The sequence below is a fragment of the Exserohilum turcica genome (genome assembly GCF_000359705.1).
Source record: "Exserohilum turcica Et28A unplaced genomic scaffold SETTUscaffold_8, whole genome shotgun sequence".
In the NCBI taxonomy this organism is placed as follows: domain Eukaryota; kingdom Fungi; phylum Ascomycota; class Dothideomycetes; order Pleosporales; family Pleosporaceae; genus Exserohilum; species Exserohilum turcicum.
The window spans coordinates 228587-255800 of NW_007360299.1; the positions used below are offsets into that span (position 1 = coordinate 228587).

Here is a 27214-nt window from a genome sequence, read left to right on the forward strand (position 1 = left end):
TTAGTACACCCGCTGCTTTTCTTGGGTTGAATGGTTACACCGAATTCCTCATTCGACAGGGATTTACTGCGTTGAATCAGGGTATTTATACGTGGGTTCTCTCACCTTCCGGAACTAGATGCCTCCACATCAGGTCATGGCACGTGTGGTATGTGTGTGTTGGGCTGGAATTGATAGCCAAACTTGTCATGCGTTTTCTCCAGGCGTTTGGGATTTCGAGATTCTTTGTTCAAAAAATATCGAAATGTTTTGAGCAGTCTGGGCATGTGTGCCATGTCGAGGATGCTTAGCTATGGGGCAGATAATGAGGGTTATCATTCACTCACTCGGGGGTGATGTACATTGAAATCACATTTTTGATGTACCCCCTTCTCTTTCTCTCCACCGCACCGAAAATCATCCCCTCTCTTTTCCAGCGCTTTAAGCGAAACTGAAATGGAAAGCAATCTAAGTTCGCCTACTCTACCATACCCAACCACAGCAACTGCTACTTTTAGCCGGGTTACCTAGACATAAGGGGGGGGGCTGGTTCACCTGGCCAGATTGGTTCTTGGAATGGGAAACGGTATATTACGAGTATCTCAAGACAGGCTCTATCCTTGCATGCAATCATCGGCACTTGAAGGGGGAGGGGCGTTTTTAGCCACATTTTTTTGTTCCGGAGCGTGTGCATGATGCGGTTTAAATTCATGTGGGGTGTCTCATGCAGAATGGGCCGGGAAAGGGGGGGGGCTGCTGAATATTGTGGGGAAAGGGGGATATGTGGTTTATTGCGTGTAACGTTGGGAATGAGTAAGATGTGGGGAGCACCGCATAGCCGTGGGAAGAAAGAGAAGAAAGTATTTTTCGAGAAATGATTGCGAAAAAAAAAACAGAATAGTAAAACATGCCCTCTATTATGTGCTTTTCAATCCTGTAACCGGGGTATACTTGAGAAAAACTAAATTACAATTCAAGACCTCGCTCACCAAAGAGGGAACCGAGCGGCCAGTATTTCATCAGACAGCCCCCCCACATAACGCCAAATCGCTATTGCACGCCATACCGCCTGGTTTATACACAAAGGACAAGAAATGAGCCAATTGCTCACCAGAATTCAGATAGAAAATGGTACTATCATCACCAAGCCATCCTAGCAAACAGACCGTTGGGCCACGTGCGTACACAGTACTTTCTTGCTTCGTCCAGCAAAAGCAAGCCTAGGCCAAAAGCAGCGGGAAGGAACCAATACTCAACTGCAATGGTTCTTGTGTCAATGACCCGTTGCAACGAGGGAATGTAGCAGAAGATGAATACGACAACAATGGCGAAGATCATGGCAGGGAAGAGAGACAGATTCTGTTCACGGGTTAGAGAGCATTTCATGTGAGAAAAGAGACTATATACCTGTGTCGCCTTGTTGAAAATTGGAATTTGCTGAAGGACACTTAGACGCCGGGTGCGTGTCGCGAGCAGGTTGAACAATTGCCTATTATCAATGTTAGCTTACTCTTGCTAACAGTCTCAGAATTCAACTTACATGACGACTAGTGTGACGAAATAGATACTGGAAGCCTGGTTCACGAGCTCATTCACGCGTTCCGTACTGTAATTTGGGCCGTAGTCTCCAAACTTCAGGAACATGGCGCTGAACGGAACGCCATTGCGTTGGATCCACCAGAAACTCATCGTAAAGGCCAGGAAACATTGAAGGAGACCGACGAAGAAGTAGGCATGGAAGATGAGCCGAGCGTTGACAAGCCTGTCCTTCTTGAGGTTGCGGGGAGGGCGAAGCAAGACATCGGCTTCTGGTTTCTCGTATGCAAGTGTGACGGCGGCGGCGCAATCGGTAAGACAGCAAATGATAATCTGGGACTGTTAGTTTGCGTTTTAGAATCTCACACTGCGGTTTCCTTACCATCAGGAACGAAGACAGAATCTGCGGGATACCAAACACGACGTTGGTGACGACAGGCCATAACTCACTGAAACTACCAGCTGGAAGCAAGTATACAATGGTCTTCTTGAGGTTGTCGTAGACAAGGCGTCCGTATTTGACAGCTTCGACAATGGCGGCGAAAGAGTCAAGGAGAACCATATCAGCAGCTTCGATGGCAATGTCAGAGCCACCACCCATAGCAATTCCAATCTCAGCAGCCTTGAGCGATGGCGCGTCGTTGACACCGTCACCGGTCATACCGACAATGTTCTCTCGGGCCTGAAATTCCTTGACGATACGAAGCTTCTGTTCGGGCGTTGTTCGGGCAAAGACAATCTCCTGGTAATCGCAAAGCTGATCCCATTGACACTCGTTCAATGTGATGAGCTCTGGGCCACTCAGCACTATGGCTTGTTTTGTCTTGTCAGTGGCTTTGTTGTACCGATCGAGCGCGCCGATGTCATCAACTAGAGCCGAATTTGAGATGATACCACACTCCTCGGCGATTGCTTGGGCAGTAAGCTTGAAGTCACCAGTTACCATGAAGATGCGAATCGAAGCTCCTCGAAGAATGCGTACGACCTCGGGGATCTCATCGCGGGGTGGATCGACAATGCCAACGATACCCACTAGTGTGAGACCGTCACGAATGGAGGCCAGAACTTCCTTTTCTTGAGAGGCAACAGATGCAACGTTGGACTTTTGCGCGAGGAGGATAACTCGTTTGCCTTGGCGAGACCAGGCATCCTTGATACCCTCAATCCAGAGGCGTTGGGAACTTCCAAAGGCTTCTTCTTCTCCCTTTTTGTTCAAAATAAAATCGCAACGTGGTAGGAGAATATCAGGGGCACCTTTGACCATGAGGAGGCTGATAATGTCAGTCAGACATGCTAAGATCAGGAAAATTTGATACATACCCAGTGTTGTCTCCATCGGATGAATTGGCGGGCACCATCAATCGCACCATGAATTTGTTCTTGCTGTTGAAGGCGATCTCAAACGTCCTCTTCCACTCGAGCCGCAAATCACTCACTGGGCCAAAAGACTCGGAGAGGCGAAGAATAGCTTGGTCAGTCGCGTCGCCGTTGATCTTGCGCTCAGCGATAGGCAGGTTCATTGTCGCAGCGTCAAATTCACCAGAGTTGCAAAGACCGCCGACAATGCGTAGCTGATCGATGGCAACGGGCCTTGGAATATTGCCATCAGGAAAGTCCGCGGCTGCCATTTCCTTGCGAGCTTCGTCGACAGTATACGTCTTGTCACCGCAGCATATATCAGTCACCACCATCTTGTTCTTTGTCAGAGTGCCGGTCTTGTCCGAACAAATGACGGAAACGGATCCCAGCGTTTCGACCGTTTTCAGCGACTTGCAGAGAATCTTGTTCTTGCGCATCATGTTGGCAACAATCGTCAAGCTCGTGGTAAGCGCAATGGGTAGACCTTCGGGGATGACTGGGAGTAGAATGTCAGTGTATGTTCAGAGGGTGCAGGCTCTGGACACCCATACAAGCAACAGCGGCCGAAACGCAGCTCACGATAAGTTGAGGTACGTTGATCCAATTAGGATGCGATTTCCTCAGCCATGCCGCCCTGAAAAGTGTGAGTATAGATCCGCGCAACTCTCGGCTAACCACACATACCAAAGTACGATGATGAGAATTACCACACAGAATATAAAGGCCGAGATGATGAGAATGAAGCGAAGAATTTCCTTCTGGAGTGGTGTCATATCGGTCTTGGGCTCGGAGGTGAGCTTCGCAATACGGCCAAAAATGGTGCTGTCACCCGTGGAGACGCAAACACCCATGCAGCTACCAGAAACACAATGTGTACCTTGCATACCAATGTTGTTCGTCTCGAGGTAGTTTTCTTCGGTATGGTCGATGGTGGCTTGAACTGGCTCTGCTTCGCCTGCAATGTGTCAGTCATTGTGATGAAACGATGCACGCATTTCTTACCCGTCAGAATGGCCCGATCGAACATGGCATCTTCAGAAACTTCGAAGAAGCGCATATCTGCAGGGAGCTTGTTGCCTTGCTTGATAACAATAATGTCTCCAGGTACCAAATCTAGTGCCGAGATGCTGGTTTGCGATCCGTTGCGGATTACAAGACACTGATCGGGAAGCATCGTGCCAATGGACGCCATGACTTGACTCGTGGACCAATCTTGCCATGCGTTGAAACCAGCTTGAATGAGCCAGACAGCAATCAAAACGCATGCAAGGGCCAAGTTTGCAGTCGCTGGGGGTGAGCCCAGTGGTTTCCAAGAGATGAAGACCAATATTCCAGCGATGAGGAGAATACTTCCAAATCCGCCAAAAATGTAGCCCATGATCTTGCCAAACAATCCGGAAGGTGGAGGAGTGATTTTATTCGGACCATACTCGCTCATGCGACGTTTGATTTCGTCATCTGAGAGACCGCGTTTATTGTCCACAGACAGACGTTCGCACAGGTTTTGGATCTCCAAAGTATGCCAGTCCAGGCCAGCCACATCTGTACGTAGAGGTCAGCACATGATGGGTGAAATCTTTTGGAAAGACGTATTCACCAACTGCTGCCTTTTCTTTTGTCTTCTTCAACTCGGCTTGTTGTTGAAGTTGGCGCTCATCAACCTCAATAGATAGCGTGCGGTAAACAATAGGCAGCGCAGTCTCTGGCTGAACCGTACGGGCTCCACCAACACTGCGAATTGACATGCTGCCTATGCTGCTCCGCCGTGATAATTGGCGCTCATGGCGGCGCTCATGCGGAATGAATCCATCGTCATCATCTGGGGCCTGGATCTCCCCAAAGCGAATGCGAGGCAATCCCTTTTCTTCTTGGTCCATGGAGACGAGCGCAAAGGAAACAGAGTGGCTTTACTGAGTGCCAGAAAAGGATGAGAGGAACAAGAAAAATCCAAAATCCAAGCAGCTGACCATGGCTTTTGTTGTCAAAAGCTCATCTTATATCAAGCACGCGGCAAGGAGATGCCTTGCTCTCCACGGCGTGGCTATGGTACTTCCAAGATGGCGCTGAACGCGCTTTGGAGTCCATTTGGAGGCGCCAAGCGACTCCGAGGTAGAGCAAGCATAGCCGTATACGTCCAACACCGATGACGCCCCCCTTGACCTTCCTTGTCCGGGGCAGGCCAGGCGTGATTTGACACAAAATACCTCAGACCAGTCAACATGACAGGAGATTTGCGCGGCAGCTAGGTGTTGTCGCGAGAGACGTTAGGCGACAAACAATGCGGCACAGAGAAGTCTATGACCTGGTCATAGTAAGCCTCTAGGCTGCTGGTAGTTAGCTATGAGCGATTTTCGTTGCTCTCACAGCCACGCGGGTAGGTAAAGCGGTCAGGTAAGATCCCCGCTCTGCTGTGACTAGCATGCGCGATTTACGGCCTCGACCCTGAAACCATAACGGCTCACGCGCATTGAAAGCTCTGAGAACACAGTTATGACGACAATCTGCATCGATGATCTGCGTGTCGTAGAGATTGAGCATGTGAATCTTGTCGCGGCAAGCTGTGGGTGATGGCTGACGGGACGTTGGAATCGGATGCTGAGAAGGAGACTGCTGGACTTGTTGGGACGCAGCGTAAGTACCGTAGAGCATACAAGCGTATATGCGGATGGATAGCGTGTAATTCTTGTCGCCTGGTCATCGAGGATATGCCCGGCACGCATACTTGTAGAGACGGCGTCTGGAGGGAGAGTGGAGTGCACGTGGAGGAGATCGACAGGGTTGTTAGGCCACCCACGCCCCAGCCGTTCAAGCTTTCCTAGGTGCAAGCCAAGACATGTCAGATGCGACCACATCACGCCCTGCTATTTCTAAATTCGCAATGAACCTCGCGGGCATGGCTGCATCGCCAGCAGAGCACCCCAACGTTCTGCAATCTTCTTTTTCTCAGATAGACGCAGACACCGATGCCAACATCCCGGGGTGGCGCAGATATGTCCATCTGTATACCCCCCTGGCCGCCGGTGTGCTCGTCAGCCTTTACGACGCTCAAAGCGCCGCGCCGTCATACGACTTCGATAACAGCGGTAACCGTATGATCCTGCTCGTAATATCAGCCGCCATACCTACATATCTCATCAGCTCCGTGGTGTATCCAATACACCGCCCTGAGCCCACTCCCGGCCAATCGGTCCGCTTTACACGCAAGAACACCATCTACCGCGTCGGCGTCCTCGCAACTTATGGTCGCCTATATGGCACACGCTTTAATATTTTATTCTTTCTGGCAGATGTCGCATTGAGCTTCGGCGCAGATCACCTGGTAGGCGAGCGTCCGGCAGGCGCCGAACAGCGGCCATCAGAGTTTCTCGTTGCTTTGCTGTGGGTCCTCGGCAGTCAGATTGTGTCTTTGGTCATACCGTACAATACGCCTGTGATTGGGTTTGTTATCGGTGCAATCGACCGGACCTTGTGGCGTACGGCATATGTCGCACTCATGGACGACGTAATCGGCGTCCTGACGCGTCCACATGTGGACACGTTCTGGGGGAAAGCTACACTGATACTGGTGCAAACTTTTACCATGGTTTCAATCGTGTACCTGGTAGTTGCCCGACGCAAGCGTATGCATGAAGAACGCATCAAGGCTCAAGTCGCTAAGGAGCCGGAGCCAAGTTCGCAGGTTCAGGCTTAGAGTCTCGCAGCTCTCACACCCGGCGCAGACACTATTCCGGAAGCTCTAGTCAACTGTTAGTTAGATGGTATATGATAGTTGGGCTGGTGGTGGGCGGATGGAGGGCGGATGACGCACAGGCTGGCGCACAAATACCCCAGCTCCACACCACTATCGCACAACTTACGTTTAGCTAGTACTATCTGAGTACTATCTGCTCCTCCTCGTGGCGGGTTGCCTTCACTGTGTTGTTATCTTACTTGTCGCAAAAAAGCGTCGAGAATTAGACGCATAGCAGGTGGGCAGGCGCAGAGGCAGGAGCACAGCAGGGAGGTAGGCGGCAAGAGCGAATAGGCTATTACGTAGCGCAAACCCCGGCACAATGCTGCTGTCACGTGGTGCTTGTCTGTTGTACTACTATTTTCGATGCTGCAATGAATAAGCATGCAAGCATTCACTTTCAGTCGACTTCCACTTCCTCTTTCCCGGCGCACTCCTTAGCCTCATGTCCCGCAACGCCCCCTGCAGGTCTTACAGGTTACTACTAGCCTACCTGTGATCCTAGATAAGTCCTCATCTCTATAAAAAAAAATCCCCAGCAAAGCGGCTGCGTATGGATAGGACTGGAATCATTTTGGTCCTTGAATGTACTCAGGACACGCCGCTCACAGATGTCCAAGCAAGTTTTGAATCAACATCTGCTATTATTTTTCCTACCAAAACAGATCGGTGTACCTCTTAGAAAGTTCAGATGACACAAGAAGACAGGACAGTAGTTACACGACATCACATCCCGCCATGATCGACAAATCCACACAACCTATATTCAACGAAAGTAAACCAGTTCTAGCAAACACACATTCTTCCAACTCACATACAAACCACCCTCTCCCTATCCTCCTCCTCCCCTAGACGCCACCACTCAGACCCCATTCTTCGCCAGCAGCGCCGCAAAATCCGGATTCGCCCCTGCACTAAAATCATGCGTAACATAATTATACACATCATGCACGGGAATGCTCGCAGACGTCGAACTCGGATTACTGACTTTGCTCTGGGAGCACGCAAAGCCAAAGCGGCGGGTACCCGTGGGATCGATATGAACGGGGCCGGATGCCCCCGTGTACGTGGTGCAGCCGCTGCATTTGACGGTGAACTGCCAGTGGGTGCTGTTGGCCTTGTTGCCCGTGGACAGCGGCGTGTAGGTTGCAGATGGGTATTGTTGCGGTGTGGAGTGGCCTCTATGAGTGTGAATCTATATATCAGCGCTATTCTGGAGCTACGAAGGGGAATGTGGGTATGCCTTACGTTGCCCAGCGGGAGGACACGGTCGGCTTTTGGCCGTTGGGATACGACACTGTAAGGGGATTTCGGACCATGCCGCCGCCCCAGGCGAGGCCAACCCAGCCGAGAGAGCTGGATGCAACGACTTGGAGGACGATGTCGTAGGGCTGGCTTGCGGAGACGTTTGCGGGCTGCGCTATGCGGTAGATGATGTTGCTGGAGAGTGTGGCTGCGGCCTCTGTCTCGGAGAAGGTAAAACCGCTATCTGGATCCACGTAGCTTACCGCGCGCGGTGCTAGGTTGTGCTCGTTTGATGCGGGCCATGCCTGGGCTGGGTGCAGCGTTAGTTGGATGTTGAGTATACTGTGGGGAGTTTACTACTTACCAAGACTGAATAAAGTCGCAAGACTGCTTGTGAATCGCATACTGAGTGTCTGGACTTTTACCAACAAGACACGAATATCCAGTTCCTTTTATAGCTGCAGAAAGATGGACACCGTTACTTTGATACAAGAAACGCGGGAAATATAACCCCTGTTCACAACAAAGCTTCGAGCAGAAAGGTTAATTAGAGTCGGATATCTAGAGCGGCCAAGATCAGACACTGCAGTCTTTATTATTTTGGATCCTTGATCCAAAGTAGCATGCAGCAACACGCATGCACACGTGCAATCCAGAAACCAGAATCAGGTGCAAGTTTATCCAGGTTTGCTACGTGCGTGATGCCCTTGATTCCAGGTCCGTCGACTGCTGAAAGCGTGGGGCCCAATGTCCCACATATGTGTGTGTGTGTGTGCCATTGATTGCCATTTTGGAGCGTCCTACAACCAGCATAACCCTTGCTCATACTTGGAAAAGCCTCTGCTTCTGGAAGGTCCAAGACTTTGGGTGTTGTAATACTTTATGGGGTGTGAGAGGCTAATCGATTTATCCAGATAGGATGTAGAGTGTGGGTTAAACAAGTACATGTATTATTGACATGGATGAGGAGCCGAAGAGTGCTATGTGCCGCGGAGAGTTATTACCCATGTGCGGTCTCCTTCTAAGTTACCAATGAAGAGTCTGGATCGCCAAACATCAATCTAAATTCACAACTAGCGAGGAGTCTTCAAAGTGGGATGCTGAGAGCATCTTGAGTTTCTGGAGATGTCGTAAATGGGTATACTTGGGCAAAGAATAACAACATGCCATCTCTTCTTCCAATCCTATCTAGGGTGTCCAGGATGTCGGGTATTCTGTTGATGATCCTTACGTTGCTCAAGTTCAGAATGGCCAAGCATTTACCCATGTCGAGCACTTTATTACCGAGTTCAAGCATGTATTCGACGAATCAAAGTGCTGAATGAAGAAGTGTTGCTCCTACTTTTGAGCTATGTATCGTCTTGTTGTGCCTCTGCTAATAGAAGAATCCGGCAACATAGCGATATTGAGGTCTTTGCGTCTACCGTGTCTGAGCCGCTAGTAAGAGTGAATCATTCATATTATACTATCCAATCATACAGTAAATTTCCATGACCCTGGAGAGATTTTGTAACGACAATACTTGCAGAGTATTCGCACCGTTACCTGTGGATAAGACCGAACAATCTGAGAAAAGTCAATCAGAATAGAAAGTGGGAATTGACACAAAGTAAAACTTCAGTCTTATTTATGCATTATTGTGCCTCAAAGCAGAAACATGACATGAGACAAAATAGTAATATTAACAACTAACAGCTCTTTGCAGTCTGGGATGAGCGGTGATGTAAATTATATAGGGCAGCGAATGGCGACCCAACCTTTATCCTCCAAATACACAAAATCGTAGACATCCGAGATCAAATTAATTCTTCATTAAACTCTGCAGCTTTTGTGCAACGACGGAGATAAGCAGCAGAATACGCATCTTGGCTCGCTGGGCGCGTCCAGACCTCACAAACCAGAGTGCAGAAACAAGGGCAGATACAAAACCAAGGCCGACAACCCTGTTAAGTATCTTTGCCTGATGATGTGCCAGCCTTTGGACCTCGGAGTATCGCACGTTGCTGAAAGTGACACGCGAATACTGGGTGGCCCAGCCGGCGCTCGGTATGTATATGTAGAGTTGCTCTTCAATCCATTTTCTTAAAAGATACAGCGGCTTCTTCACGTCGCTGGCCATCTCACGATAGTTGCCCAGCGCGAGGTCATTGATTGTGTGCGCATCTGGTGTGCGTTCTTTGGTGTATTCACTCAACGCTTTGGATCGGTCGTTGGGATGTTTGTCGATAAGATCGAACAAGACACGGACGTCTTCCAGTCCGGCATTCATTCCCTGGCCGTAAAAGGGTACCATGGCATGAGCCGCATCTCCCACAATGACACCAGAATTGCCGTAGTGGTACGGCGTGCATTTGATGGAGATCAAAGGCAGATGCTGATTGGATGCGTACTGCTTCCGTAGGTCGTCCTCGGTAATGAGGTCTGGTACCACACCTGGAAACTTCTTGTCAAAGTACTCGACGACCTTTCCAGATTCATCCAGCTCTTCGAAGCCTTTCCTTGTCAAGAAGAGCGTAGCGGTGAATGTCTTGTCAAGATTCGGGAGGGCGATGAACATGGACTCATCTTGCGGCCAAATGTGTAGGTAGTGCGAGGGGATCCGAAACTCCCCGTCTGGCGCAGGAGGAACATGAAACTGGCACCAGAGCTTGTCAATGTATTCTTGTTTGAAGTACATTGGAACAAACTTCATCAGATGATATCGCACGGCTGAGTGAGCACCATCTGCACCGATCATGAGATCAAACGTGATTTCAAACTCATCGCCCTGCTCTTCAGCAGACTTGGGGCGATGCTCAAACCAAGCAATCTTCTTGCGGAAGTCTGCGCCGACTAGCTTGTGGTTAAACATGAGCTTGACGTTGGGCATAGCCTCTAGCTGGTCAAGAAGTGCCTTGTTAAGGCCGGTTCTGTCCATGGCGAGCAGGCTCTGGTGCAGTCAGTATAGCACTGTATGCATGGTGCGGCTGTGCTCACTCGACCCCGGGCATCGTAGATTTGTGGCTGGCGGACATATTCGCCATTTTTCCTAACATGGATCATGCGCCCATGCATGGGGAACGTCTCTGCCAGGACGGCATCGGCAAGATTGGACAGGCCTGTCTGACGGAGCGAATGGATTCCGCGCTCGGAGAGGGCAAGGTTGATAGACTTTGAAAAATTTAGCGGAATGGTGTCGGGGTCTCTGAGATCTGCCTAGCGTCAGCATGGATGCGTAGTAGAACCGAGATGGTTTGCAGGCATAAGACTCGCCTGCTCTTAGTTCATATACTTGGACCTCGAATCCGCGCACCGCAGCATATAGAGCAGCCAGGGATCCCACCGGCCCAGCCCCGACAACCACCACCTTTTGTGTCATGGCAGCTGGAGAATGGCGTGAAAGACTGGACAAGGATTACCGGCGAGAACGGCAAGTCGCGTGATGAGAAGATTCAAGGGAGGGTGAAATGACGAAAAGAAGAGGAGACTGAGAGCATAGCGAGCATGGGAGAAACTGAGGGGTAGGCGGGAAAAAGCTATCGTCGCGTGTGTATGTAAGTCAGAGAGTCACCAGAAGGCAAGGTATGGCTGGTGAGGCACGTCACGTCCCAAACGGGCAAGTGCCGTCTCAAGCGTGCGGGCAGCCCTTAGTCAGCAGCGATCGGCACTCGGCGAGACCTGACCCCAGCAACGAAATCCGACCTTGGGACGCGGCGTTGCAGGCGAGAGTGAGCATTGCATAGTCAACAGCCGATTTTTTTATTTTTATTTTTTGCGCCAACCCACACGTTACGCAGAAAGCACGGCAGCGCGCTAGAGACGGCATCAGCTTGCAGGCCCTACCCGCCGTCTGTCCTTGACCACCACGACCTCTCACACGACCAACCTCGGCGCACACAATGGCGGCAGAAGACGCCCCGCGCAAATGCTCGGGCCAAGACTGCGAAAACGACGCCGGCTCGCTGCAATGTCCAAACTGCCAGAAACTGGGAAAGGAGAGCTACTTTTGCTCACAGGAATGCTTCAAGCGCAACTGGGTATATAGCCAGACGGCTCGCAGACTGCAGACCAAGTCATCTAACGGCTGCACAGGGTGAGCATAAGAAGGTGCACAAGTCACAAAGTAGTATTCTCTCCAACATCTTCACGCCCAAAGTAGTTTCTCACCCGGATCCAGCCACCGGCCACTACAACCCCTTCCCTACCTACCCGTACACGGGAGCGCTCCGACCCGTATACCCGCTGTCGCCTCGCCGAGAAGTACCCAAGCACATTCGGTTACCCGACTACGCAAAAGACGGAATTCCGCGATCGGAGCAAGTGTTTGTCAACCGGAATAAAATCACCATCCTGAACAAGGAGGAGCAGGATGCGATGCGCAAAGTGTGCCGATATGGGCGGGAGATTCTGGACATTGCAGGCAGAGCTGCGAAGCCCGGCGTTACGACTGATTACATTGACGAAATTGTCCACAAGGCGACGGTTGAGCGGGATGTAAGGATAGCTGGAGGATATGGCCGACGCAATCAGCTAACAGGCGCAGTCGTACCCATCGCCCCTCAACTACTGCCATTTTCCCAAGTCTGTATGCACGTCTCTCAACGAGGTCATCTGCCACGGCATCCCCGACCAAAGAGTACTCAAGGATGGAGATATTCTCAACATCGACATCTCCGTCTACCACGGCGGTTTCCACGCGGATCTGAACGAGACTTACTACATTGGAGACAAGGCGCTCGCGAACCCAGACGCTGTGCGGGTGACTGAGACTGCGCGCGAATGCTTGGACAAGGCGATTGAGATTGTCAAGCCAGGCACGCTTTTCCGCGAATACGGCAACGTCATCGAGAAGCATGCGAAGAGCCGGAACTGTAGTGTTATCAGGACATATTGCGGACACGGCGTCAACCAGCTTTTCCACTGCGCGCCCAATGTTCCGCATTACGCAAAGAACAAGGCGGTTGGGCAAGCGAAGCCAGGAATGTGCTTCACAATCGAGCCCATGATCAGTGTTGGCTCACACCGAGACAAGACATGGCCGGACGACTGGACAAGTGTCACGCAAGACGGCTCTCTGACTGCGCAATTTGGTGAGTTTGAGTGTATGTATCTCTAATTGTTTGTATTGACGGAGCGCAGAACATACCCTGCTTGTAACGGAGGATGGCGTCGAGGTGCTGACTGCCAGGCTACCCGACTCGCCAGGCGGCCCAGTGCCAATGCCAGAAGCCACCAATGGAGAATCGAATGGGGAGAAGAAAGCGGAGGCTTGAGCGCAACTTGGATGGAAAAGACAGAGCGGCAGCATGTTGTACTTGAAATGACGCCACCACAGGCTCCCCCAGACGGTCATGGTATTACTATGCGGCACTACACCTAATTCATACTCGGTGGCTCTGAAATGAAACAGCATGTGAAAGCGGTGCTTGGCTTGGTCGTGATAACCATGGCAGGCAAATGCGCCCATGTCTCGTCCATGACACGAGACTCCAGGCGGATGGTGTTGGTCCGCTCGCGCGATCACGCACAAGCGAGGCTCATGACGCTAATGAGGCATGCTTGGCAGGTGTCCAGGGCAGCATCTCGTGCTCGCATGTCTCCGCCCCAACGTCATCCAAGCATCTTTTGCCTTAGTCGTACACTGCGAGTCTGAGCTATCCGGTGCATTCACGCCCTCCTGTCGTGCCCGCCATTGCATTGCCCGCTGCGTTCCGCGTTGCCTGTCCGACGTCATCGCTACCCGCATCCAGGCCCCGCACACAAGCTAAACTTCCCGCGTCTAGCCCGGCAGCAGCCTGCAAACACACGACGGCATCCGAGCCTTGGGCATCCCTCGCACACCTGTTCACTCGCGCCCAGAGCTCCCGACCAGCGACGCTCTCGTCCTATTCGCAACCCCCCTCATACACTGTAGCCGCGCGACGCAGCACACACCTACCGCGACAATGACGGGCGAGGCATGGCTGTACCTGTTGGCGGTGCTGATAAACGCCGTCAACCTGTTCCTCCAGGTCTTCTTCACCATCATGTACAGTGATCTGGAATGGTAAGTCTCCCTCGCAAAGACGGCCTCGCACACAATGCATGCCGCAGGGCCGTGGTGGAGCAGCGGCTAATTTTGCGCCAGCGACTACATCAACCCCATCGACCTATGTAACCGTCTCAACACCTACATCATCCCAGAGGCCGCCGTCCACGCCTTCCTGACCGTGCTGTTCCTCGTCAATGGATACTGGGTGGCCTTGATCCTGAACCTGCCTCTCTTGGCATGGAACGCAAAGAAGTACGTGCCCGGGTCAAGCATGCCTCGGCAGTGACGGCGCTGACTGCAACAGGATCCTCGAGAACCAGCACCTTTTGGATGCGACGGAAATCTTTAGGAAGCTCAACGTTCACAAGAAGGTGGGATCAACGAGCCCCAATCTGCTCCGCCGCGGCTAGCTAACACCCCGCCAGGAGTCATTTATCAAGCTGGGCTTCCATCTGCTCATGTTCTTCTTCTACCTCTACAGCATGATCGTCGCTCTCATCCGCGACGAGGCTCATTAATCGGGGACTCTGCCCCAGTCCTCATCGTGGTGGCATTTGCAGCTACGCCAGTTGCAGCCAACTACGGCAAGTGATATAGGCACGCCAAGAAGAACAAAAGAGGAAGATATTGATATCCGGCTCGCAGTGGAGCCACGCATACGCATGTTGCTATAGGGATGGCACGGCCGGGTTGTTGGTCTAAGGCAATGGGATATTTGGGGGTCAAACTCCAGGAAGGAGATCATACAGAACAAGGATCTGGACGGTTAGATATCCTGATGTCGGAATGATAGCGTTATGTTAGCCTATTGAATCGAATTGCAGTTTCACATGATAAGACCCTGGTGCCGGACCAAGTCTTGGCATGCTTAGTCAGAATAATTTACAGCGAAGCAGCTCTCGACACTACCCAACTACTCGTGATTGCGCTTCATCCACCCCAACCTCTGCTAAGCGTCGGCTTGAGCACCAAAACATCTACCTATCGGTTACGCGACCTCGAATCGATCGGCCAAACCCTTTGCAATGGCACCTGGAGGCTCCGGCAGAGTGCCAACCGGTTTCGCGGCAGAGACATACATCAGCGATCACACATTCCGACAGGGCCAGCGCGCGATCGAGAGCGGCGAGGGGTCGAAAAAGAGGAAGCGCGAAGCCAAGGGCGACTCGAGCATCGTGAGCGGAGCGGGCGCATACAAGGGGCCTTGGGCAAAATATGAAGAGCAACGGCCAGACGCAGCGTCGGACGATGAGTTTGGGTCAGATGTGGAGGTGGAGATTGTGTACGAGGAAGACGAAATTGTCGACAACTCTGCGCCCGCGCCCAAGAAGCTTGCCGGCACAGACTATCGCGACACGGAGACGGAAGGCGAGACGAGCGAGTTTGTAGGCAGCGAGCAGTACGACTACCAGGGACGGACCTACATGCACGTACCCACGGATCTTGACGTCAAGCTCACGGGCGACTACGAACCCAAGAACTTTATACCGAAGAAACTCATCCACAGCTACAAATACCACACCAAGTCGATTACCCAAGTACGCTTCATACCCGACAGCGGTCATCTCCTGCTGTCGGCGTCGGCCGACTCCAAGATTGCGCTATGGGATGTCTATCACCAGCGCGAGCTGCTGCGAACATACTCTGGACACACCAAGTCGGTTGTCGACATTGATTTCAACCCTAGCGGCACGCAGTTTGTGTCGGCCAGCTACGATCGCTACATGAAGCTATGGGACACGGAGACTGGAAAGTGCCTGAACAGGTTCACGACTGGCAAGACACCGCATGTTGTCCGCATTAATCCCAGCACACCGCATGAGTTCTTGGCGGGCATGAGCGACAAGAAGATTCTGCAGTACGACACACGGAGCGGAGAGATGGTGCAAGAGTATGACCACCATCTTGGGCCTGTCAACACGATTACCTTTTGCGACGAGAACCGCCGCTTCATCACCACGTCAGACGACAAGTCGCTGCGCGCATGGGAATACGGCATCCCTGTTCCCATCAAGTTCATCGCCGAGCCGTACATGTTCTCCATGGTCCGGTCCTCGCCCCACCCGTCAGGCAAATACGTTGCCTTCCAGTCGTCGGACAACCAGATTACAGTCTACAGCTCGACGGACCGCTTCAGGCAGAATCGCAAGAAGAGCTACAGGGGACACAATGTGGCTGGGTATGCGCCCGACGTGGCCATCAGTCCCGACGGGCAATTCATCAGCTCCGGTGACAGCGGGGGTTTCCTGTGTTTCTGGGACTGGAAGACGTGTAAAATGTATCACAAGATTGCCGCCAGCGACGCGCCTGTGCTGGCAGTGCAGTGGCACCCGCGCGAAACGTCCAAGGTGATTACGGGCGACCTCAACGGCGCGCTGAAACTGTATGATTAAGTAGGTGTAGTAGAGAGGTTCGAGGATTTCTTTTTTTTTCTTTTTTTTTACCGTGGGCAACGATTAGCGATACCCAGTTGCCAATTTAAATCTTTCCCCATATCGAGAGTTGCCAAAGGCCCGATTGCCTGCGTCTTGAGGCGCTGTTCCTGTGCTGCATAGAAACATGTCGCGCATCATCATCCCCCTTCTTTCTCCAGCAGTTCGCAATGCGCTGGCAAACAGGTGTTGTTGCGCACTTGGGCACTTGCACTTTGCGCAAATGACAGTTGGGCGCACGCTAACTTGTCGAGCACCGCCTCCGGCTTTTGAGTCAAGCAGTGGTCCCTCGCTCGTATCCATGGCGTTGAGAGCCTTGCCGGCCGCCTTACTTACCCACCACACACCAAACGGTTACTTGCATGCCGCCCAACCGGCCAACCAGCCAACCAGCCAACCAGCCAACCAGCCAACCAGCCAACCAGCCAACCCCGCGCTTCGAACGCAGCGATCCCCCGTATCTGCTGCGCCTTTCCGCAACATCGCGCCCTTTTTTCATTTTGGCCTTCTCTCTGCCCTTTGCCGCAACCCGCTCGAACAGGTCATTCCAGTCATCATCGGAAGCCGCCGAAACTCTCTCTTTCTCTTTCTTTCTTTTATTTTTTTCCCCTTTCCCTTTCTTTCTCCTGATACGGCAATACTCGTCACCTGTTTCTACGGCGATTGCCTCCCAGGCATCCATGCCATGCATCCTCACCCTTCTCTCTCAGCCCCCACACCATTCCGTATTCGGCCTACCGGTGACGAACCCGCCTCCCAAAATGTTCAATTTGTTCACCAGAAGAAACGTGCTTTTGTTTTTTTTTTGTCCCTCTCTCTTTCTGGATTGCTGACGCCTGGGGAAAGATCAGAGAGACTGGAACTACGTACGCAATTATGTTGTATGGTGGATGGGTTGTGGATTCAGCGACGATATGAAGATGGTTTGTTGGTTGATTTGTTGGTGGGCGACGAAGACTTGTTACAGCTCGTTCAAGAAGCGGGATATACGACTGTGTACAAGACTTGTTGTTGTTGAATGTGTGTGTGTGTGTGAGAGAGAGAGAGAGAGTGCGTGTGAGAAAGAAAGAATAGTCACGACAACAAGTACAAGTATTTATTCCCAGGCAGACAAGCCCGCAACCCTGAGGCCGCCATTAAACCCCCAAACTAACCACCATCCGGCTTTCTCAACTTGCTGCTGGCTATCGGCACCCTCCTCGTCAAGCATCGTTGCCTGGATACCTTGGGCTGGGCCGTGCGTATGGTGAATGACTGGTGCGCGCTACTACCAACGGATGATTCACACACACACACACACACGGCACGTGTGGCTATGTTCTGCTTCTCTTGGCAAAAAAGACCCAGTTTCTGGAAATACAAAGGCGAATCAGCATATTAGGCTACAACGCCGTGGCGGCGTCCTGATCGGGGAAGAGGAGATGATGGAAAGTGGAAAAAGGGGAAAAAGAGTCATCGTGGACGCGTGGGTTTCACCAAAGTAGAAACAGAATAGAAGCTGGCATGCGTCACGTCACAAGCTAACAAGGGAGAAGAGAACGGAAGGGAAAGAGAAAAAAAAGGGTCCAGGCAGTGAACGGGGGGGGGGGCTGACGGGCGTGGATGGTGGTGGTGGCTGATGATGGGCGGGCCTGTAAGGGCAACACAGACTCCAAAAAAAAACGCCGTGGGAGAAAAGGCATCAGCGGCCCAAACCACCACCACCACAACAACAACAACAATGTCCTCACCCTACACCTCACCCTACACACCAAAAGCCCCAACCTACCCTTCCCGCCCCTCGACCGCCTCCACAAGTAAGCCGCTCCTCTTCCCACCTCCCCTTCCAACCAAGTCTCTAACAAAACACCACCAACCAACAGGCTACTCAACAAGCTCAACCTCATCCCAAAGCCTCTACACAAACAGCCCCACATCCGCCATGTCCCCACCATCATCATCATCATCATCGTCATCGCGATCAAAAAAGTACAGCAAACCCCCTGTTATCCATAATGGAGGCGGCAAGCTGAATGATCCGAATACGTCGACGAGTGCGCCGAATGGAGGGTATTATAATTAAGCTGTTTTGGGAGAAGAAGAAGTTTGTAGAGGAAGAAGAAGAAGAAGAAGAAGAGGAGGATTTTATCGTCATTGTTTTTTGTGTGTGTTTTTTTATTATTATTATTATTTGGAGTTCTGGGAAATAGATGGAATGGCTGCGTATAGCTTTCTGACTTGGACAATGGGACTTGGGATTTTTTTTTCTTCTTCTGATCTTCTTGTTGAGGCATGAAAGACGATGGCGTTCTTATGGATCTTTCTCTCTTTTTCTTTTTCTTTTCTTTGGTTGGTTTGGTTCGGTTTGGAAGAAGAGGAGGAGGTGGTGGTGGTGGATTTACTAGGGTCGAGGAGCATCGGTATGATGTGGTTTTTACTCCCCTGAATGGAATGGAATACGATATGGAAACAAAGGAGAAAAATAAAAAAAAATCACAGAGAGAGAGAGAGAGAGAGAGAGAAGATATCGTAGCTTCATGGGCTTTTTGGGCATGCATCTGTATACATAAGTAAGCTGGTCCATTCAATCACACGATTTCGTCATCTACACCACCTTCACCATCTATCGCACATCCCCAGACCCTCATCATTTATTCCAACACCCCGCTACTCCTCCCTGCTTTTTTCAACAACACCTAGCTCTTCACAGCCCCATACCACCCCATGCCCAGAACAGCGCCAAACACAATCGCCACAGCCGGTGGGACCCCGAACCACGCCGTCTCGGCATATGCCAGCGCCGCAACAACAACCCACCACGGCTCTTCGGCCAGACTTCTCCCATTGCCGCTATCGGGAGTCAGGTACCCGATTTCCCAGAGGCGGTACACGGCGGTAAATACCATGCCGACGGCGGTCGCATTGATGCCCTTGAGCAGACTCAAGATGTATGGTTTGGTGCGGAGAGCCTGCCAGAAGGATTGCACGCCTACCGCCAGGACGATGCCCGGGAAGAAGATACCGATGAAAGCGAGGAGGGCGCCAACGATAGTCGGTGTAGATGCAGAAGGCGACGACGAAACAGCTAGCGCACCGAGATACACTGCGAAATTGAAGTTGGGGCCCGGAAACGCCTGGATGATGGCGAGGCCAAGCAGAAAGTCGCGGGGGGCTACCCATCCCGGATCAACGACGTACGAGCGGAGGAGCGGGATGACGACGGGACCGCCGCCGAAAATTATGGTGCCGGCTAGGTACATGTTGGAGAAGAGGGCAAAGGGACGTGCGGGAGAGGATAGAGTGCCGCGCAGGACCATGATGACGATGAAGGAGGCTGTGAAGCCGAGGATGAGGGTGAGACCGAGTTTGGTGGATATATTGTGTGTTTTGAGATCGGCAACAGCAGCTTCTTCGGTTGCGTGTCTTGGGTTTTGCTCTGGAGACTCATGTTCCGTGAGATGTTCGCGTGAAGACGATGTATGATCCACAGCTGAGCTTCCCGTCTGCGGCCTCCTCTTTACAGCCTGTGGCCGAGTGAGCTCCACCGGCGCCGTGTTCTGGATATCCGCATGTTGAATTTCCTGTTCAGCATCGCCTTGCTCGTTCCTCGGCCGGCGGCGTCGATTCTGGTATCGCGCTTTCATCTTGCCTACCCACCTCATCAGCCAGATATCCCAGAGCACACTGACCACGCCGCCGCAGACGATGAGCGCAGGGAAATACCACAGCGCGTTGTAGCATAACCCTGCACATGCGCCGAAGATGACGAGGATTCTTGTGAGCCGGTCTTTGATGGCCTTTTCAGCTAGTTGGACGGCAGCCAGCGCTACGATGCCAACGGTACTAGCGTTGAGACCGGAGAGCAGGGCGTATACAATCGGAGGAAGACGCTCAGGCATATTCTGCACGCCTAGAGAGAGCGCATACATGCCGATTGCGCCAGGAAGACTCCACAGGAGGAAAGCGAAGATGGCGGCGACGGCGCCGGCGTGGAGAAGAGCGATGCAGAAGCACATTTTGGTCGAGGCTGGACCAGGCAGGGCTTGACATATTGCAAAGAGTTCTTGGTACTGGCTGGTGTCAGTTCATCTGATAGTCTCCAAGTGTGCATTTTCTTTGCAAGCACCCCTCGTAACCTTCTCATAGGTTATCCAAACATTTCTCACCCTCAATCATTAACGAACAACATAAAAAAAAACTCACAGCCTGTTCATCCAACCACTTGGCTCCACCCTTTCCTTCGACAAAGCGACGATGCAGAATCTGGAAATGCACAGGGGGCCCCCCAAACGCCGTGAAGCCCAAATCCCACATGTTCAGAAACACGTCGAGGAGGCGCCATTGGAGCTTGTCAGTGTTGGCCTGGAGATGTGCCGAGGGCGTAGACGGTTGTGATGAGAGGCGCGAGCGCCTGAGCGAGCTTATGAGCGAGTGTAGCGACATTGACGCGTGTAGACATGCGTGGGATGTGGGTGCAAGACGTAGAGGCTCAAGACAAGGTAGCTTTCAAGGATCAGACCGTCAGCGGCGGTCTGACTCTAGACAACCCCAGCGATGGTTCATGAGGAACGCGTGCCAAGATTTTGCACAGGAATGGCGAGTATGCTGCAGTGAACACAGCCCAATCAGCGCACCCATGTGTTCTGGATGCTGGTGGCTTTGCTCAAAGGGACGGGCCAAGCCGTGGCACTTCACCGTCTCGAGCTTCATCTCGCAGCCGCGGAACAAGAGGGTGCCACTAGGAATTCATCATTGGCCGCTCCATCATATCCTCGCATCGTCCGACATGCGCCAGTCGTTGTAGCGTCTTCGCGTGCTGAATGTCGACAATGGCGTGCGCATGAGGGGGCTGGAATGGAAGTGGAGCTGTGGAGCCGTGGAGCCAAGCGCGCCGGCTCGCTGTGCCGCCACCATCACCCGCGATAAGCAGCATTTGGTATTTCTTAATTCTTTACATTTCTTATTGAATCCTTACATGATTCGTCGTGGTCCATCTCTGAGATGCCCGACATGTTACACACAATTGCCTCGATCGTAATCTTACCCTATCCCGTAAACGCCTTCGCTTGCTGTGCTGAGCCGCGACTCAAACATCGATCGCATCCACCGTAACGCCCTTAACCCAAGTATACTGCATGACACGGGCGACCTCCAGGGCCGAGTCGTGAGATGCGAGAGAACCCACCAAGTACAGGCTGGCGTCGAGACCAGCAGTGACGCCGCCAGTGGTGATGACACGCATACCGCCCAGGGGCATCGACTCGCGCCTGGCAATCGACTCGCGGCGGCGAGAGTCGCGCCAGGCGTTGCTGCCCTTGCGGGCTATCGACTTTCTGCGGGCATGAGCCGTGTTGGGGCCCTCAGGCACAGTGGGTAGCTCTCGCGACCTCTTGATAATGTACCTGTGGCGGTTAGCTCGTGCCAGGGCTGCACTGCTGGGGCTGGACTAACGGGTTTTCGTCGGGGTTTTCGCCCAGATCGAAGCGAGCATTGTTGACAACGTATCGCTCCTCCATGACGTCTGTACGCATCGACATGTCTCGCCTAGCCGCTTCCTGGCAGATGGTCTCGAGGCGGACGTAGTAGTCTGGGTGCGTCGTGGCAGCAAGGCCTTCGAGCATGCCTTGCTGGGCCAGGAGCAGAGCACCCACGTCGATGGCGAGGATGGTGCGCTCCTTGACGGGGTTCTTCTCCTGAAGCTCCACGTACTTGGTCAGGAGGCTCAAGGGCTCGCTTTTGTTCTTGAGCACGTCGAAGACGCCCTCACCACCGGGAACGATGATGACGTCGAAATCGTCGAGCTCGTTGTTGGCGTCCTGGGCCACAGAGTTAGCACGGCCTCTGCGGCGTTCTGCAAGGCGCTGCGTACCTCGTAGTCCATGTCGGCCTTGATGGTAAGACCCTGGACCGAGGTCATGGCAGCCGAGGTGCCGACAAACTGGCAATTGAAGGCCTTGCTGTCTATGAAATGTGAGCGAGCAGTCAATTGGGCCACACCAGTGAATAGGGCAGCCGGGCTGGTGGTGGCTCACTGGGGTCTTTGAGGTCCTGGAGAGAGCGGCTCAGAACCTCGAGAGGACCGGCCACGTCGAGCGTATTGTACTTGTCAAAGAGAGCAAACAACACCTTGACCTGCTCGACGGGGCCATCGGTGTTGTCTGCAACTGCACTCATCGTGAATGACTATGTGTGATTGGGATGGGATGAATTGAGAGGGTTGCGGGATGGAGCATCAAAGTATTGCGTGTGTGTGTATGTGTGTGTGTATGAAGGAAAGGAGAAAGGAAGCGGCGGGAAGGGGCGAAGCTCTCTCAGCTAAGAGGGGTAGCAGCTTCCCGATCTCGTGAGCACCGCGTCACAGTGTGTCGAGTCGCTTCCCCAGATATGCAACCCCGCATGGCACGGACCGCTAATCCGCCCATTGCAGCCTAGCCGGGCGGGGCAACAGGGCGATCCAAGCCGTGAGCCACTGAAACCTTGCCGCGACCCAGCAACCACACGCGTGCCTGGACGCCCCCGGCTGCGTTTTGGGGAGCCTTGGAGTCGCCGGCATCGTGCGCTGCAAAGACAGGACACAATGGCTGCACAGCGAGCACTTGGATTCACGGCAGAGCAGCCTACGGGCACGCATTCAAACGACAGTGCACAGACCAGCCGTTCACAGGCACGCGCCTGGCGTGACCGCCGTACGACACCAGCCTAATTCTGCCGCAAGAGTGGATTCGCTGGCACGATGGAAGCGTGAACAAGAAGCACATTGAGCATGGACATGGCCGCTTGGGAGTGTGCGGAACAGACCTGCCGAGCAGCCCTTCTCGAAACTGGCCACGCCAATCAAGCTGGCCATGAGAACACGGCCCGTCAACTGCATCTTCAATCCACGTCTTTTCAATGGCCATATCACCCCTGCACGCGTGGGCTGGAGGGATGGAGCAGAACACCAGAGCCGACTGGGACATGGCAGTCGGCCCACGACAAGCATTGGAGACGTGGCACAGAGACACGGCCTGTCCGACATCCGATCCAGCAACCCGGGCGGCTGCATATCAGAGCGGTTCCTCGGCCGAAATACCGCTGAGAAAAGAAGTATACGTGCGTTGGCAAGCGGCCGTCCAAACCCACGAATGCAAGCCAGTCCAGCATACGGGCCGAGAGAGAAAGCACCAATCTCGAAAAATAAACTTCGTGGCTACGTCAACACCTTGCAACATGGGCTGCCAGCGAGTAATGGCGCCGTGGGCTGGTCGTTGGTGTGCGGCCGACCTACTGCTACTACTTGGTGGAGAGGCGCACGGACGCGCATCATAGCGCGACATTGTCCTGAGGACCAACGTCGACAACTTCAACCGCAACATGGCGGCACCAACAAGCACCGACGCGTCGCTGACGGGCAATTCGAAGCCGGCGCCACCTCGGGACTCTGCAGCGCCACCAGTCGCTGCTACCCCGCAGAAGCAGCTCCCTCCAGAGTCAAAGGAAAGCCTGTGGCTGCGCCGATGGTCAATCGTCTCCTTTTGGGCCGTCGTGTTGTTCCTGGGCCTGCCAGTATGGCTCAAGACTACGGCCATCTACCGGGCGGAGTTGCCGCTGCAGGAAATGACAGACTGGGCTGAGGGCAAGGTATGCTTCGTGTTGTGCACACCAAGCCACGACCCAAGTTGACACCATTGCAGGTCTGCAAACCAGTCTTTCCTCTACGCATCGCCGTCGAAGCGCCCATTCCCTCGTCGGACGCCCAGCACCTCATCCGCACTACGCAGCATGCCCTCGACGACCTCAATGATTTCTCAGCGCACCATCTCCGTCTGATGCTCGCCGATCCCCCGTCTCAGGCCAATGCCTCGCAACAAGTCGTCAGTGACGGAGCAAGCATTCCCAGCGACGACAGGGACGTGGTTCTCGTCGTCCGATTGATACCTGTCGAGACTGGCGCAACGCCGCGTTCACACCTGCAGCCCTATGCGCCTACACTCGACGTATACTACTCGCCCAACCAGATTCCCCCACAGTCGTCGACCGGCTCGAGTCTTGCTACGTTCCTCGCCCAGGAGCTACACAACATCTTTGCCGAGGAACAAGCCCAGCTGGTCCATGTGCTCTCCGCCTCCTCGGGCGCCCATGCGGCCAAGATCAAGGCTCTCTCCCCCGAGACGTCCGCAGAGCTACAGCGCCAATCCACCCGCGCCCTCAAGTATGCGCCTACATACCACCTGACCTTTTCTCTGTTCAGTCCGTCATACGCCCCCTCGCAATGGGACATTGAGGCAGCACTCGAGACGTATATGAACCCCCTGCTCGATGCCTTCTCCGCCATCAGCAACTTCACCGTCGATACTCAAGTACAACTATACGCCGGATATACCCCTTCCATCCGACAGCCCGAATACGATGCAGAAACAAAAGCATGGACACTTCGCAGGGAAGACTTGAGCGGATTCATCAATGCCGCCGAGTGGCCCCTGAGCCCCAGCATTGGCGAAGGGCCAACAGTCAATTTCATACTCTACGTCCCGGATCGCGCGCAGTCTCCGCTCCTGGTGAAGGAGAATGGAGGCAACAGCTGGTTAATTCCGCAATGGGGAGGTGTGCACATCTTGAATCTGCCAAGCGAGTCAGACACCCCGTCAGCGCTCACTGTGGACATGCTTGCGCCGGCCATGCAGACCTTTTTGAATCAGCTCATCTCGCTGTTCGGTCTGCCTCAAAGCCCAGCTTCGCTACCCTTGCGCATTTCAACTCTGGAGCGCGTGCGGGCTGCTTCACTCATCTTCTCTGCGTCCTCGACTCTGGGTGCCTTGGCCCAAGTCTATCAGAAGCTTCCTTCTATCCCAGTCCCTGACAACGTGGCTCAATCTACACATCATACCATTGCGCATCTGCAGCAAGCTTGCAACGACCTCCGAGATGGCCGTTTCCCCTGTGCTTTAGAACACGCCCGAGCTGCAGAGGTGGCCGCTGAAAAGGCCTTCTTTGAGCGCTCCATGGTTGGCCAAGTTTACTTTCCAGACGAGCACAAAGTCGCCGTCTATCTGCCCCTGCTAGGCCCCATCACCGTTCCTCTTGTAATGGCTGCGTTGAAAGAGCTGACGTCGGTACTGAAGCGAACGTGATTCAGGCGTCCTAGTCAGCACTAAGCGGGTCTGACAACGCTGTACGTAAGACCTTGGTACCAGTACCTCGATTGTACGTGGTGCTCACTTGACTTGTTATCAGCATCCATCGATCCTCGGCTTGTGCTGGGAGCTTCGTGCCTTAGAATCCTCTCCGATTGCAGGCAATCAGCATCGACAGACTGGTAGTCCTTATCAATGCCTCACAAAGGTCGGCTTGGACTGGGTATTGGATTTGAAAATCGGTTACACGATGCTAGCACGATACATCCGAGCCACAGATGTTGCAGGGCCAACGATACGTTCCACGTCCCCGCAGCGGGGTAGTGGGCGCTAATGGCGCTCCCCTATGACCGACTTCTTGGCTGATAGGCCCACTGCTCTGAATAAATCGACTTTAATAGACCATGTATCTCAGTGTTTTCTGTTCCTCCATACGCCCCTCTTGTGATTTGTTATTCTCTTTGCACTTCTGATCAACCATTCTGTCACAATGTCACTCAGCAGCCAAAGCACTGAGACCATCAAAAACACACTTGACAGCTTTGTCAAAGATGGCTCACCTGGTCTCGTCTTCCATGCAATTGACAAGTCGGGCAAAACCCTCGTCGAACATGCGTCTGGCACGCTTGGCGTAGACTCGGCCGAGCCCATGGATGCTTCCGCTACCATTTTCTGGATTGCCTCGTGCACAAAACTCGTGACAGCCATTGCGGTGTTGCAGCTTGTTGAGCAAGGAAAGATATCTCTAGATGACGCCGAGTTTGTCAAGAAGATTGCACCAGAGCTTGCCGAGAAGAAGGTGTACCCTGATGGAGTCAATGGCGTGGAGCAAGAGAAGGGCATTACCGTGCGTATGCTGCTGAGCCACACAGCAGGGTTCGCATACGCATTCCTCGATCCAAGGATCCAGAGAGACGGTATCGAAGGAGCCCATGGAGACAAGAACGATGTCTTGAATGCAAGGCTGGTGAACCAGCCTGGTAGCATGTGGGAATATGGAGTAAGTCTCCACCGTTCACACGATTGGCGATATAGGAACTAAAACATGATCACAGCTTAACATTGACTGGGCGGGTGTCATTCTCGAACGCGTAACTGGCCAAACACTGGGCGAGTATTTCCAAGAGCACATCTTCACGCCTCTCGACATCCCCGCCGACGGCGCCACCATGTTCCCCTCACCCGCGACGCAAAAGCACCTGGCGCACATGCACCAGCGCGACGCCTCTGGCAGCCTCCGAGAAAACGAGCATCTCTACATGGGCCCGCTGTCGTGCCCACCGGAAAAGCAAAACGACTTTCTCCAGTCCGGCGGCGCAGGCCTCTTCTCCAAGCCCAAGGAATACGTCAAGATACTCGCGGTCCTAATCAACAACGGCACGAGCCCCCTGACGCAAAAACAGATCCTGAAGAAGGAATCGGTCGATCTCCTGTGGGAAAACCAGATCCCTGATCAACCGGACTTTGCGCGTGCGGGCCTGGCGCCTGCGAACCCGCTGCTCATGAACGCGGCGGATGAGATGTATCCGCAGCCGGGCAATCCGCCGCAAGGCTGGGCGTTTGGCGGCTTCCTTACCATCGAGCCCGGGCAGACGGGGCGCGGCAGCAACACGCTGTGGTGGATGGGGCTGTGCAACTGCTTCTGGTGGGCGGACCGCGAAAAGGATGTTGCGGGTATGCTTGCGGCGCAGGTGCTGCCGAATGGCGATGGCAAGGTGATTCCCGCGTGGTTCATGGCCGAGAAGGGCGTGTATGAGGGGTTGGCGGCGTAGTATCGGGATTGCGAAATACGCATGACGAGAAATGGAGCTATCTTCTCTCTGCATGTTAC

At 53.2% G+C, this 27214-nt stretch overlaps 11 protein-coding genes across 11 annotated transcripts; 6 read left to right on the forward strand and 5 right to left on the reverse strand.

Moving 5' to 3' along the window:
* Positions 1 to 1119: 1119 nt before the first annotated feature.
* On the reverse strand, positions 1120 to 4751 carry SETTUDRAFT_142669 (uncharacterized protein; the record flags this gene model as incomplete). The annotated part of the gene is made up of 9 exons (XM_008032608.1): positions 1120 to 1338; positions 1387 to 1468; positions 1520 to 1848; positions 1898 to 2786; positions 2836 to 3370; positions 3426 to 3508; positions 3559 to 3829; positions 3877 to 4416; positions 4472 to 4751. 9 exons carry the CDS (start codon positions 4749 to 4751, stop codon positions 1120 to 1122), a joined length of 3228 nt encoding a protein of 1075 aa, XP_008030799.1.
* Positions 4752 to 5767: 1016 nt separating this feature from the next.
* On the forward strand, positions 5768 to 6565 carry SETTUDRAFT_99381 (uncharacterized protein; the record flags this gene model as incomplete). The annotated part of the gene is made up of 1 exon (XM_008032609.1): positions 5768 to 6565. The coding sequence occupies one exon, from the start codon at positions 5768 to 5770 to the stop codon at positions 6563 to 6565; it is 798 nt and encodes a 265-aa protein (XP_008030800.1).
* A 901-nt stretch (positions 6566 to 7466) lies between these two features.
* On the reverse strand, positions 7467 to 8253 carry SETTUDRAFT_157240 (uncharacterized protein; the record flags this gene model as incomplete). The annotated part of the gene is made up of 3 exons (XM_008032610.1): positions 7467 to 7785; positions 7853 to 8123; positions 8214 to 8253. The coding sequence occupies 3 exons, from the start codon at positions 8251 to 8253 to the stop codon at positions 7467 to 7469; spliced, it is 630 nt and encodes a 209-aa protein (XP_008030801.1).
* A 1291-nt stretch (positions 8254 to 9544) lies between these two features.
* SETTUDRAFT_165798 (uncharacterized protein) lies at positions 9545 to 11285 on the reverse strand. Its single transcript, XM_008032611.1, has 3 exons — positions 11102 to 11285; positions 10826 to 11040; positions 9545 to 10778 (listed from the first exon to the last, which is right to left on the reverse strand). Exons 1-3 carry the CDS (start codon positions 11205 to 11207, stop codon positions 9651 to 9653), a joined length of 1449 nt encoding a protein of 482 aa, XP_008030802.1. The 5' UTR covers positions 11208 to 11285; the 3' UTR covers positions 9545 to 9650.
* Positions 11286 to 11629: 344 nt separating this feature from the next.
* Positions 11630 to 13231, forward strand: SETTUDRAFT_165799 (uncharacterized protein). Its single transcript, XM_008032612.1, has 5 exons — positions 11630 to 11865; positions 11921 to 11951; positions 12006 to 12322; positions 12372 to 12918; positions 12968 to 13231. The coding sequence occupies exons 1-5, from the start codon at positions 11728 to 11730 to the stop codon at positions 13099 to 13101; spliced, it is 1167 nt and encodes a 388-aa protein (XP_008030803.1). The 5' UTR covers positions 11630 to 11727; the 3' UTR covers positions 13102 to 13231.
* Positions 13232 to 13392: 161 nt separating this feature from the next.
* SETTUDRAFT_165800 (uncharacterized protein) lies at positions 13393 to 14688 on the forward strand. Its single transcript, XM_008032613.1, has 4 exons — positions 13393 to 13874; positions 13956 to 14111; positions 14164 to 14230; positions 14285 to 14688. Exons 1-4 carry the CDS (start codon positions 13774 to 13776, stop codon positions 14375 to 14377), a joined length of 417 nt encoding a protein of 138 aa, XP_008030804.1. The 5' UTR covers positions 13393 to 13773; the 3' UTR covers positions 14378 to 14688.
* Positions 14689 to 14808: 120 nt separating this feature from the next.
* On the forward strand, positions 14809 to 16346 carry SETTUDRAFT_165801 (uncharacterized protein). Its single transcript, XM_008032614.1, has one exon. The coding sequence runs from the start codon at positions 14885 to 14887 to the stop codon at positions 16250 to 16252; it is 1368 nt and encodes a 455-aa protein (XP_008030805.1). The 5' UTR covers positions 14809 to 14884; the 3' UTR covers positions 16253 to 16346.
* Positions 16347 to 18011: 1665 nt separating this feature from the next.
* On the forward strand, positions 18012 to 18353 carry SETTUDRAFT_35145 (uncharacterized protein; the record flags this gene model as incomplete). The annotated part of the gene is made up of 1 exon (XM_008032462.1): positions 18012 to 18353. One exon carries the CDS (start codon positions 18012 to 18014, stop codon positions 18351 to 18353), a length of 342 nt encoding a protein of 113 aa, XP_008030653.1.
* A 613-nt stretch (positions 18354 to 18966) lies between these two features.
* Positions 18967 to 20713, reverse strand: SETTUDRAFT_99154 (uncharacterized protein; the record flags this gene model as incomplete). Its single annotated transcript, XM_008032615.1, has 2 exons — positions 18967 to 20340; positions 20474 to 20713. The coding sequence occupies 2 exons, from the start codon at positions 20711 to 20713 to the stop codon at positions 18967 to 18969; spliced, it is 1614 nt and encodes a 537-aa protein (XP_008030806.1).
* Positions 20714 to 21212: 499 nt separating this feature from the next.
* SETTUDRAFT_165803 (uncharacterized protein) lies at positions 21213 to 22519 on the reverse strand. Its single transcript, XM_008032616.1, has 4 exons — positions 22303 to 22519; positions 22140 to 22231; positions 21722 to 22086; positions 21213 to 21672 (listed from the first exon to the last, which is right to left on the reverse strand). Exons 1-4 carry the CDS (start codon positions 22442 to 22444, stop codon positions 21357 to 21359), a joined length of 915 nt encoding a protein of 304 aa, XP_008030807.1. The 5' UTR covers positions 22445 to 22519; the 3' UTR covers positions 21213 to 21356.
* Positions 22520 to 23530: 1011 nt separating this feature from the next.
* On the forward strand, positions 23531 to 27207 carry SETTUDRAFT_122912 (uncharacterized protein). Its single transcript, XM_008032617.1, has 6 exons — positions 23531 to 23890; positions 23944 to 25376; positions 25406 to 25457; positions 25570 to 25706; positions 25885 to 26383; positions 26439 to 27207. Exons 1-6 carry the CDS (start codon positions 23624 to 23626, stop codon positions 27153 to 27155), a joined length of 3105 nt encoding a protein of 1034 aa, XP_008030808.1. The 5' UTR covers positions 23531 to 23623; the 3' UTR covers positions 27156 to 27207.
* Positions 27208 to 27214: the final 7 nt, after the last annotated feature.

Coding starts and splice junctions, on each gene's coding strand:
- SETTUDRAFT_165798 (XM_008032611.1), bottom strand. CDS start 11,207: ATGACACAAAAGGTGGTGGTTGTCGGGGCTGGGCCGGTGGGATCCCTG. Junction 11,041..11,101: donor AGTATATGAACTAAGAGCAG/GCGAGTCTTATG, acceptor GACGCTAGGCAG/ATCTCAGAGACCCCGACACC. Junction 10,779..10,825: donor TCTACGATGCCCGGGGTCGA/GTGAGCACAGCC, acceptor TGACTGCACCAG/AGCCTGCTCGCCATGGACAG.
- SETTUDRAFT_165799 (XM_008032612.1), top strand. CDS start 11,728: ATGGCGGCAGAAGACGCCCCGCGCAAATGCTCGGGCCAAGACTGCGAA. Junction 11,952..12,005: donor GAAGGTGCACAAGTCACAAA/GTAGTATTCTCT, acceptor ACCCGGATCCAG/CCACCGGCCACTACAACCCC. Junction 12,323..12,371: donor AGGCGACGGTTGAGCGGGAT/GTAAGGATAGCT, acceptor TAACAGGCGCAG/TCGTACCCATCGCCCCTCAA.
- SETTUDRAFT_165800 (XM_008032613.1), top strand. CDS start 13,774: ATGACGGGCGAGGCATGGCTGTACCTGTTGGCGGTGCTGATAAACGCC. Junction 14,112..14,163: donor TTGGCATGGAACGCAAAGAA/GTACGTGCCCGG, acceptor TGACTGCAACAG/GATCCTCGAGAACCAGCACC. Junction 14,231..14,284: donor AGCTCAACGTTCACAAGAAG/GTGGGATCAACG, acceptor ACACCCCGCCAG/GAGTCATTTATCAAGCTGGG.
- SETTUDRAFT_165801 (XM_008032614.1), top strand. CDS start 14,885: ATGGCACCTGGAGGCTCCGGCAGAGTGCCAACCGGTTTCGCGGCAGAG.
- SETTUDRAFT_165803 (XM_008032616.1), bottom strand. CDS start 22,444: ATGAGTGCAGTTGCAGACAACACCGATGGCCCCGTCGAGCAGGTCAAG. Junction 22,087..22,139: donor AGGCCGACATGGACTACGAG/GTACGCAGCGCC, acceptor TCTGTGGCCCAG/GACGCCAACAACGAGCTCGA. Junction 21,673..21,721: donor GAAAACCCCGACGAAAACCC/GTTAGTCCAGCC, acceptor TAACCGCCACAG/GTACATTATCAAGAGGTCGC.
- SETTUDRAFT_122912 (XM_008032617.1), top strand. CDS start 23,624: ATGGCGGCACCAACAAGCACCGACGCGTCGCTGACGGGCAATTCGAAG. Junction 25,377..25,405: donor ACGTCGGTACTGAAGCGAAC/GTGATTCAGGCG, acceptor GTCAGCACTAAG/CGGGTCTGACAACGCTGTAC. Junction 26,384..26,438: donor GTAGCATGTGGGAATATGGA/GTAAGTCTCCAC, acceptor ACATGATCACAG/CTTAACATTGACTGGGCGGG.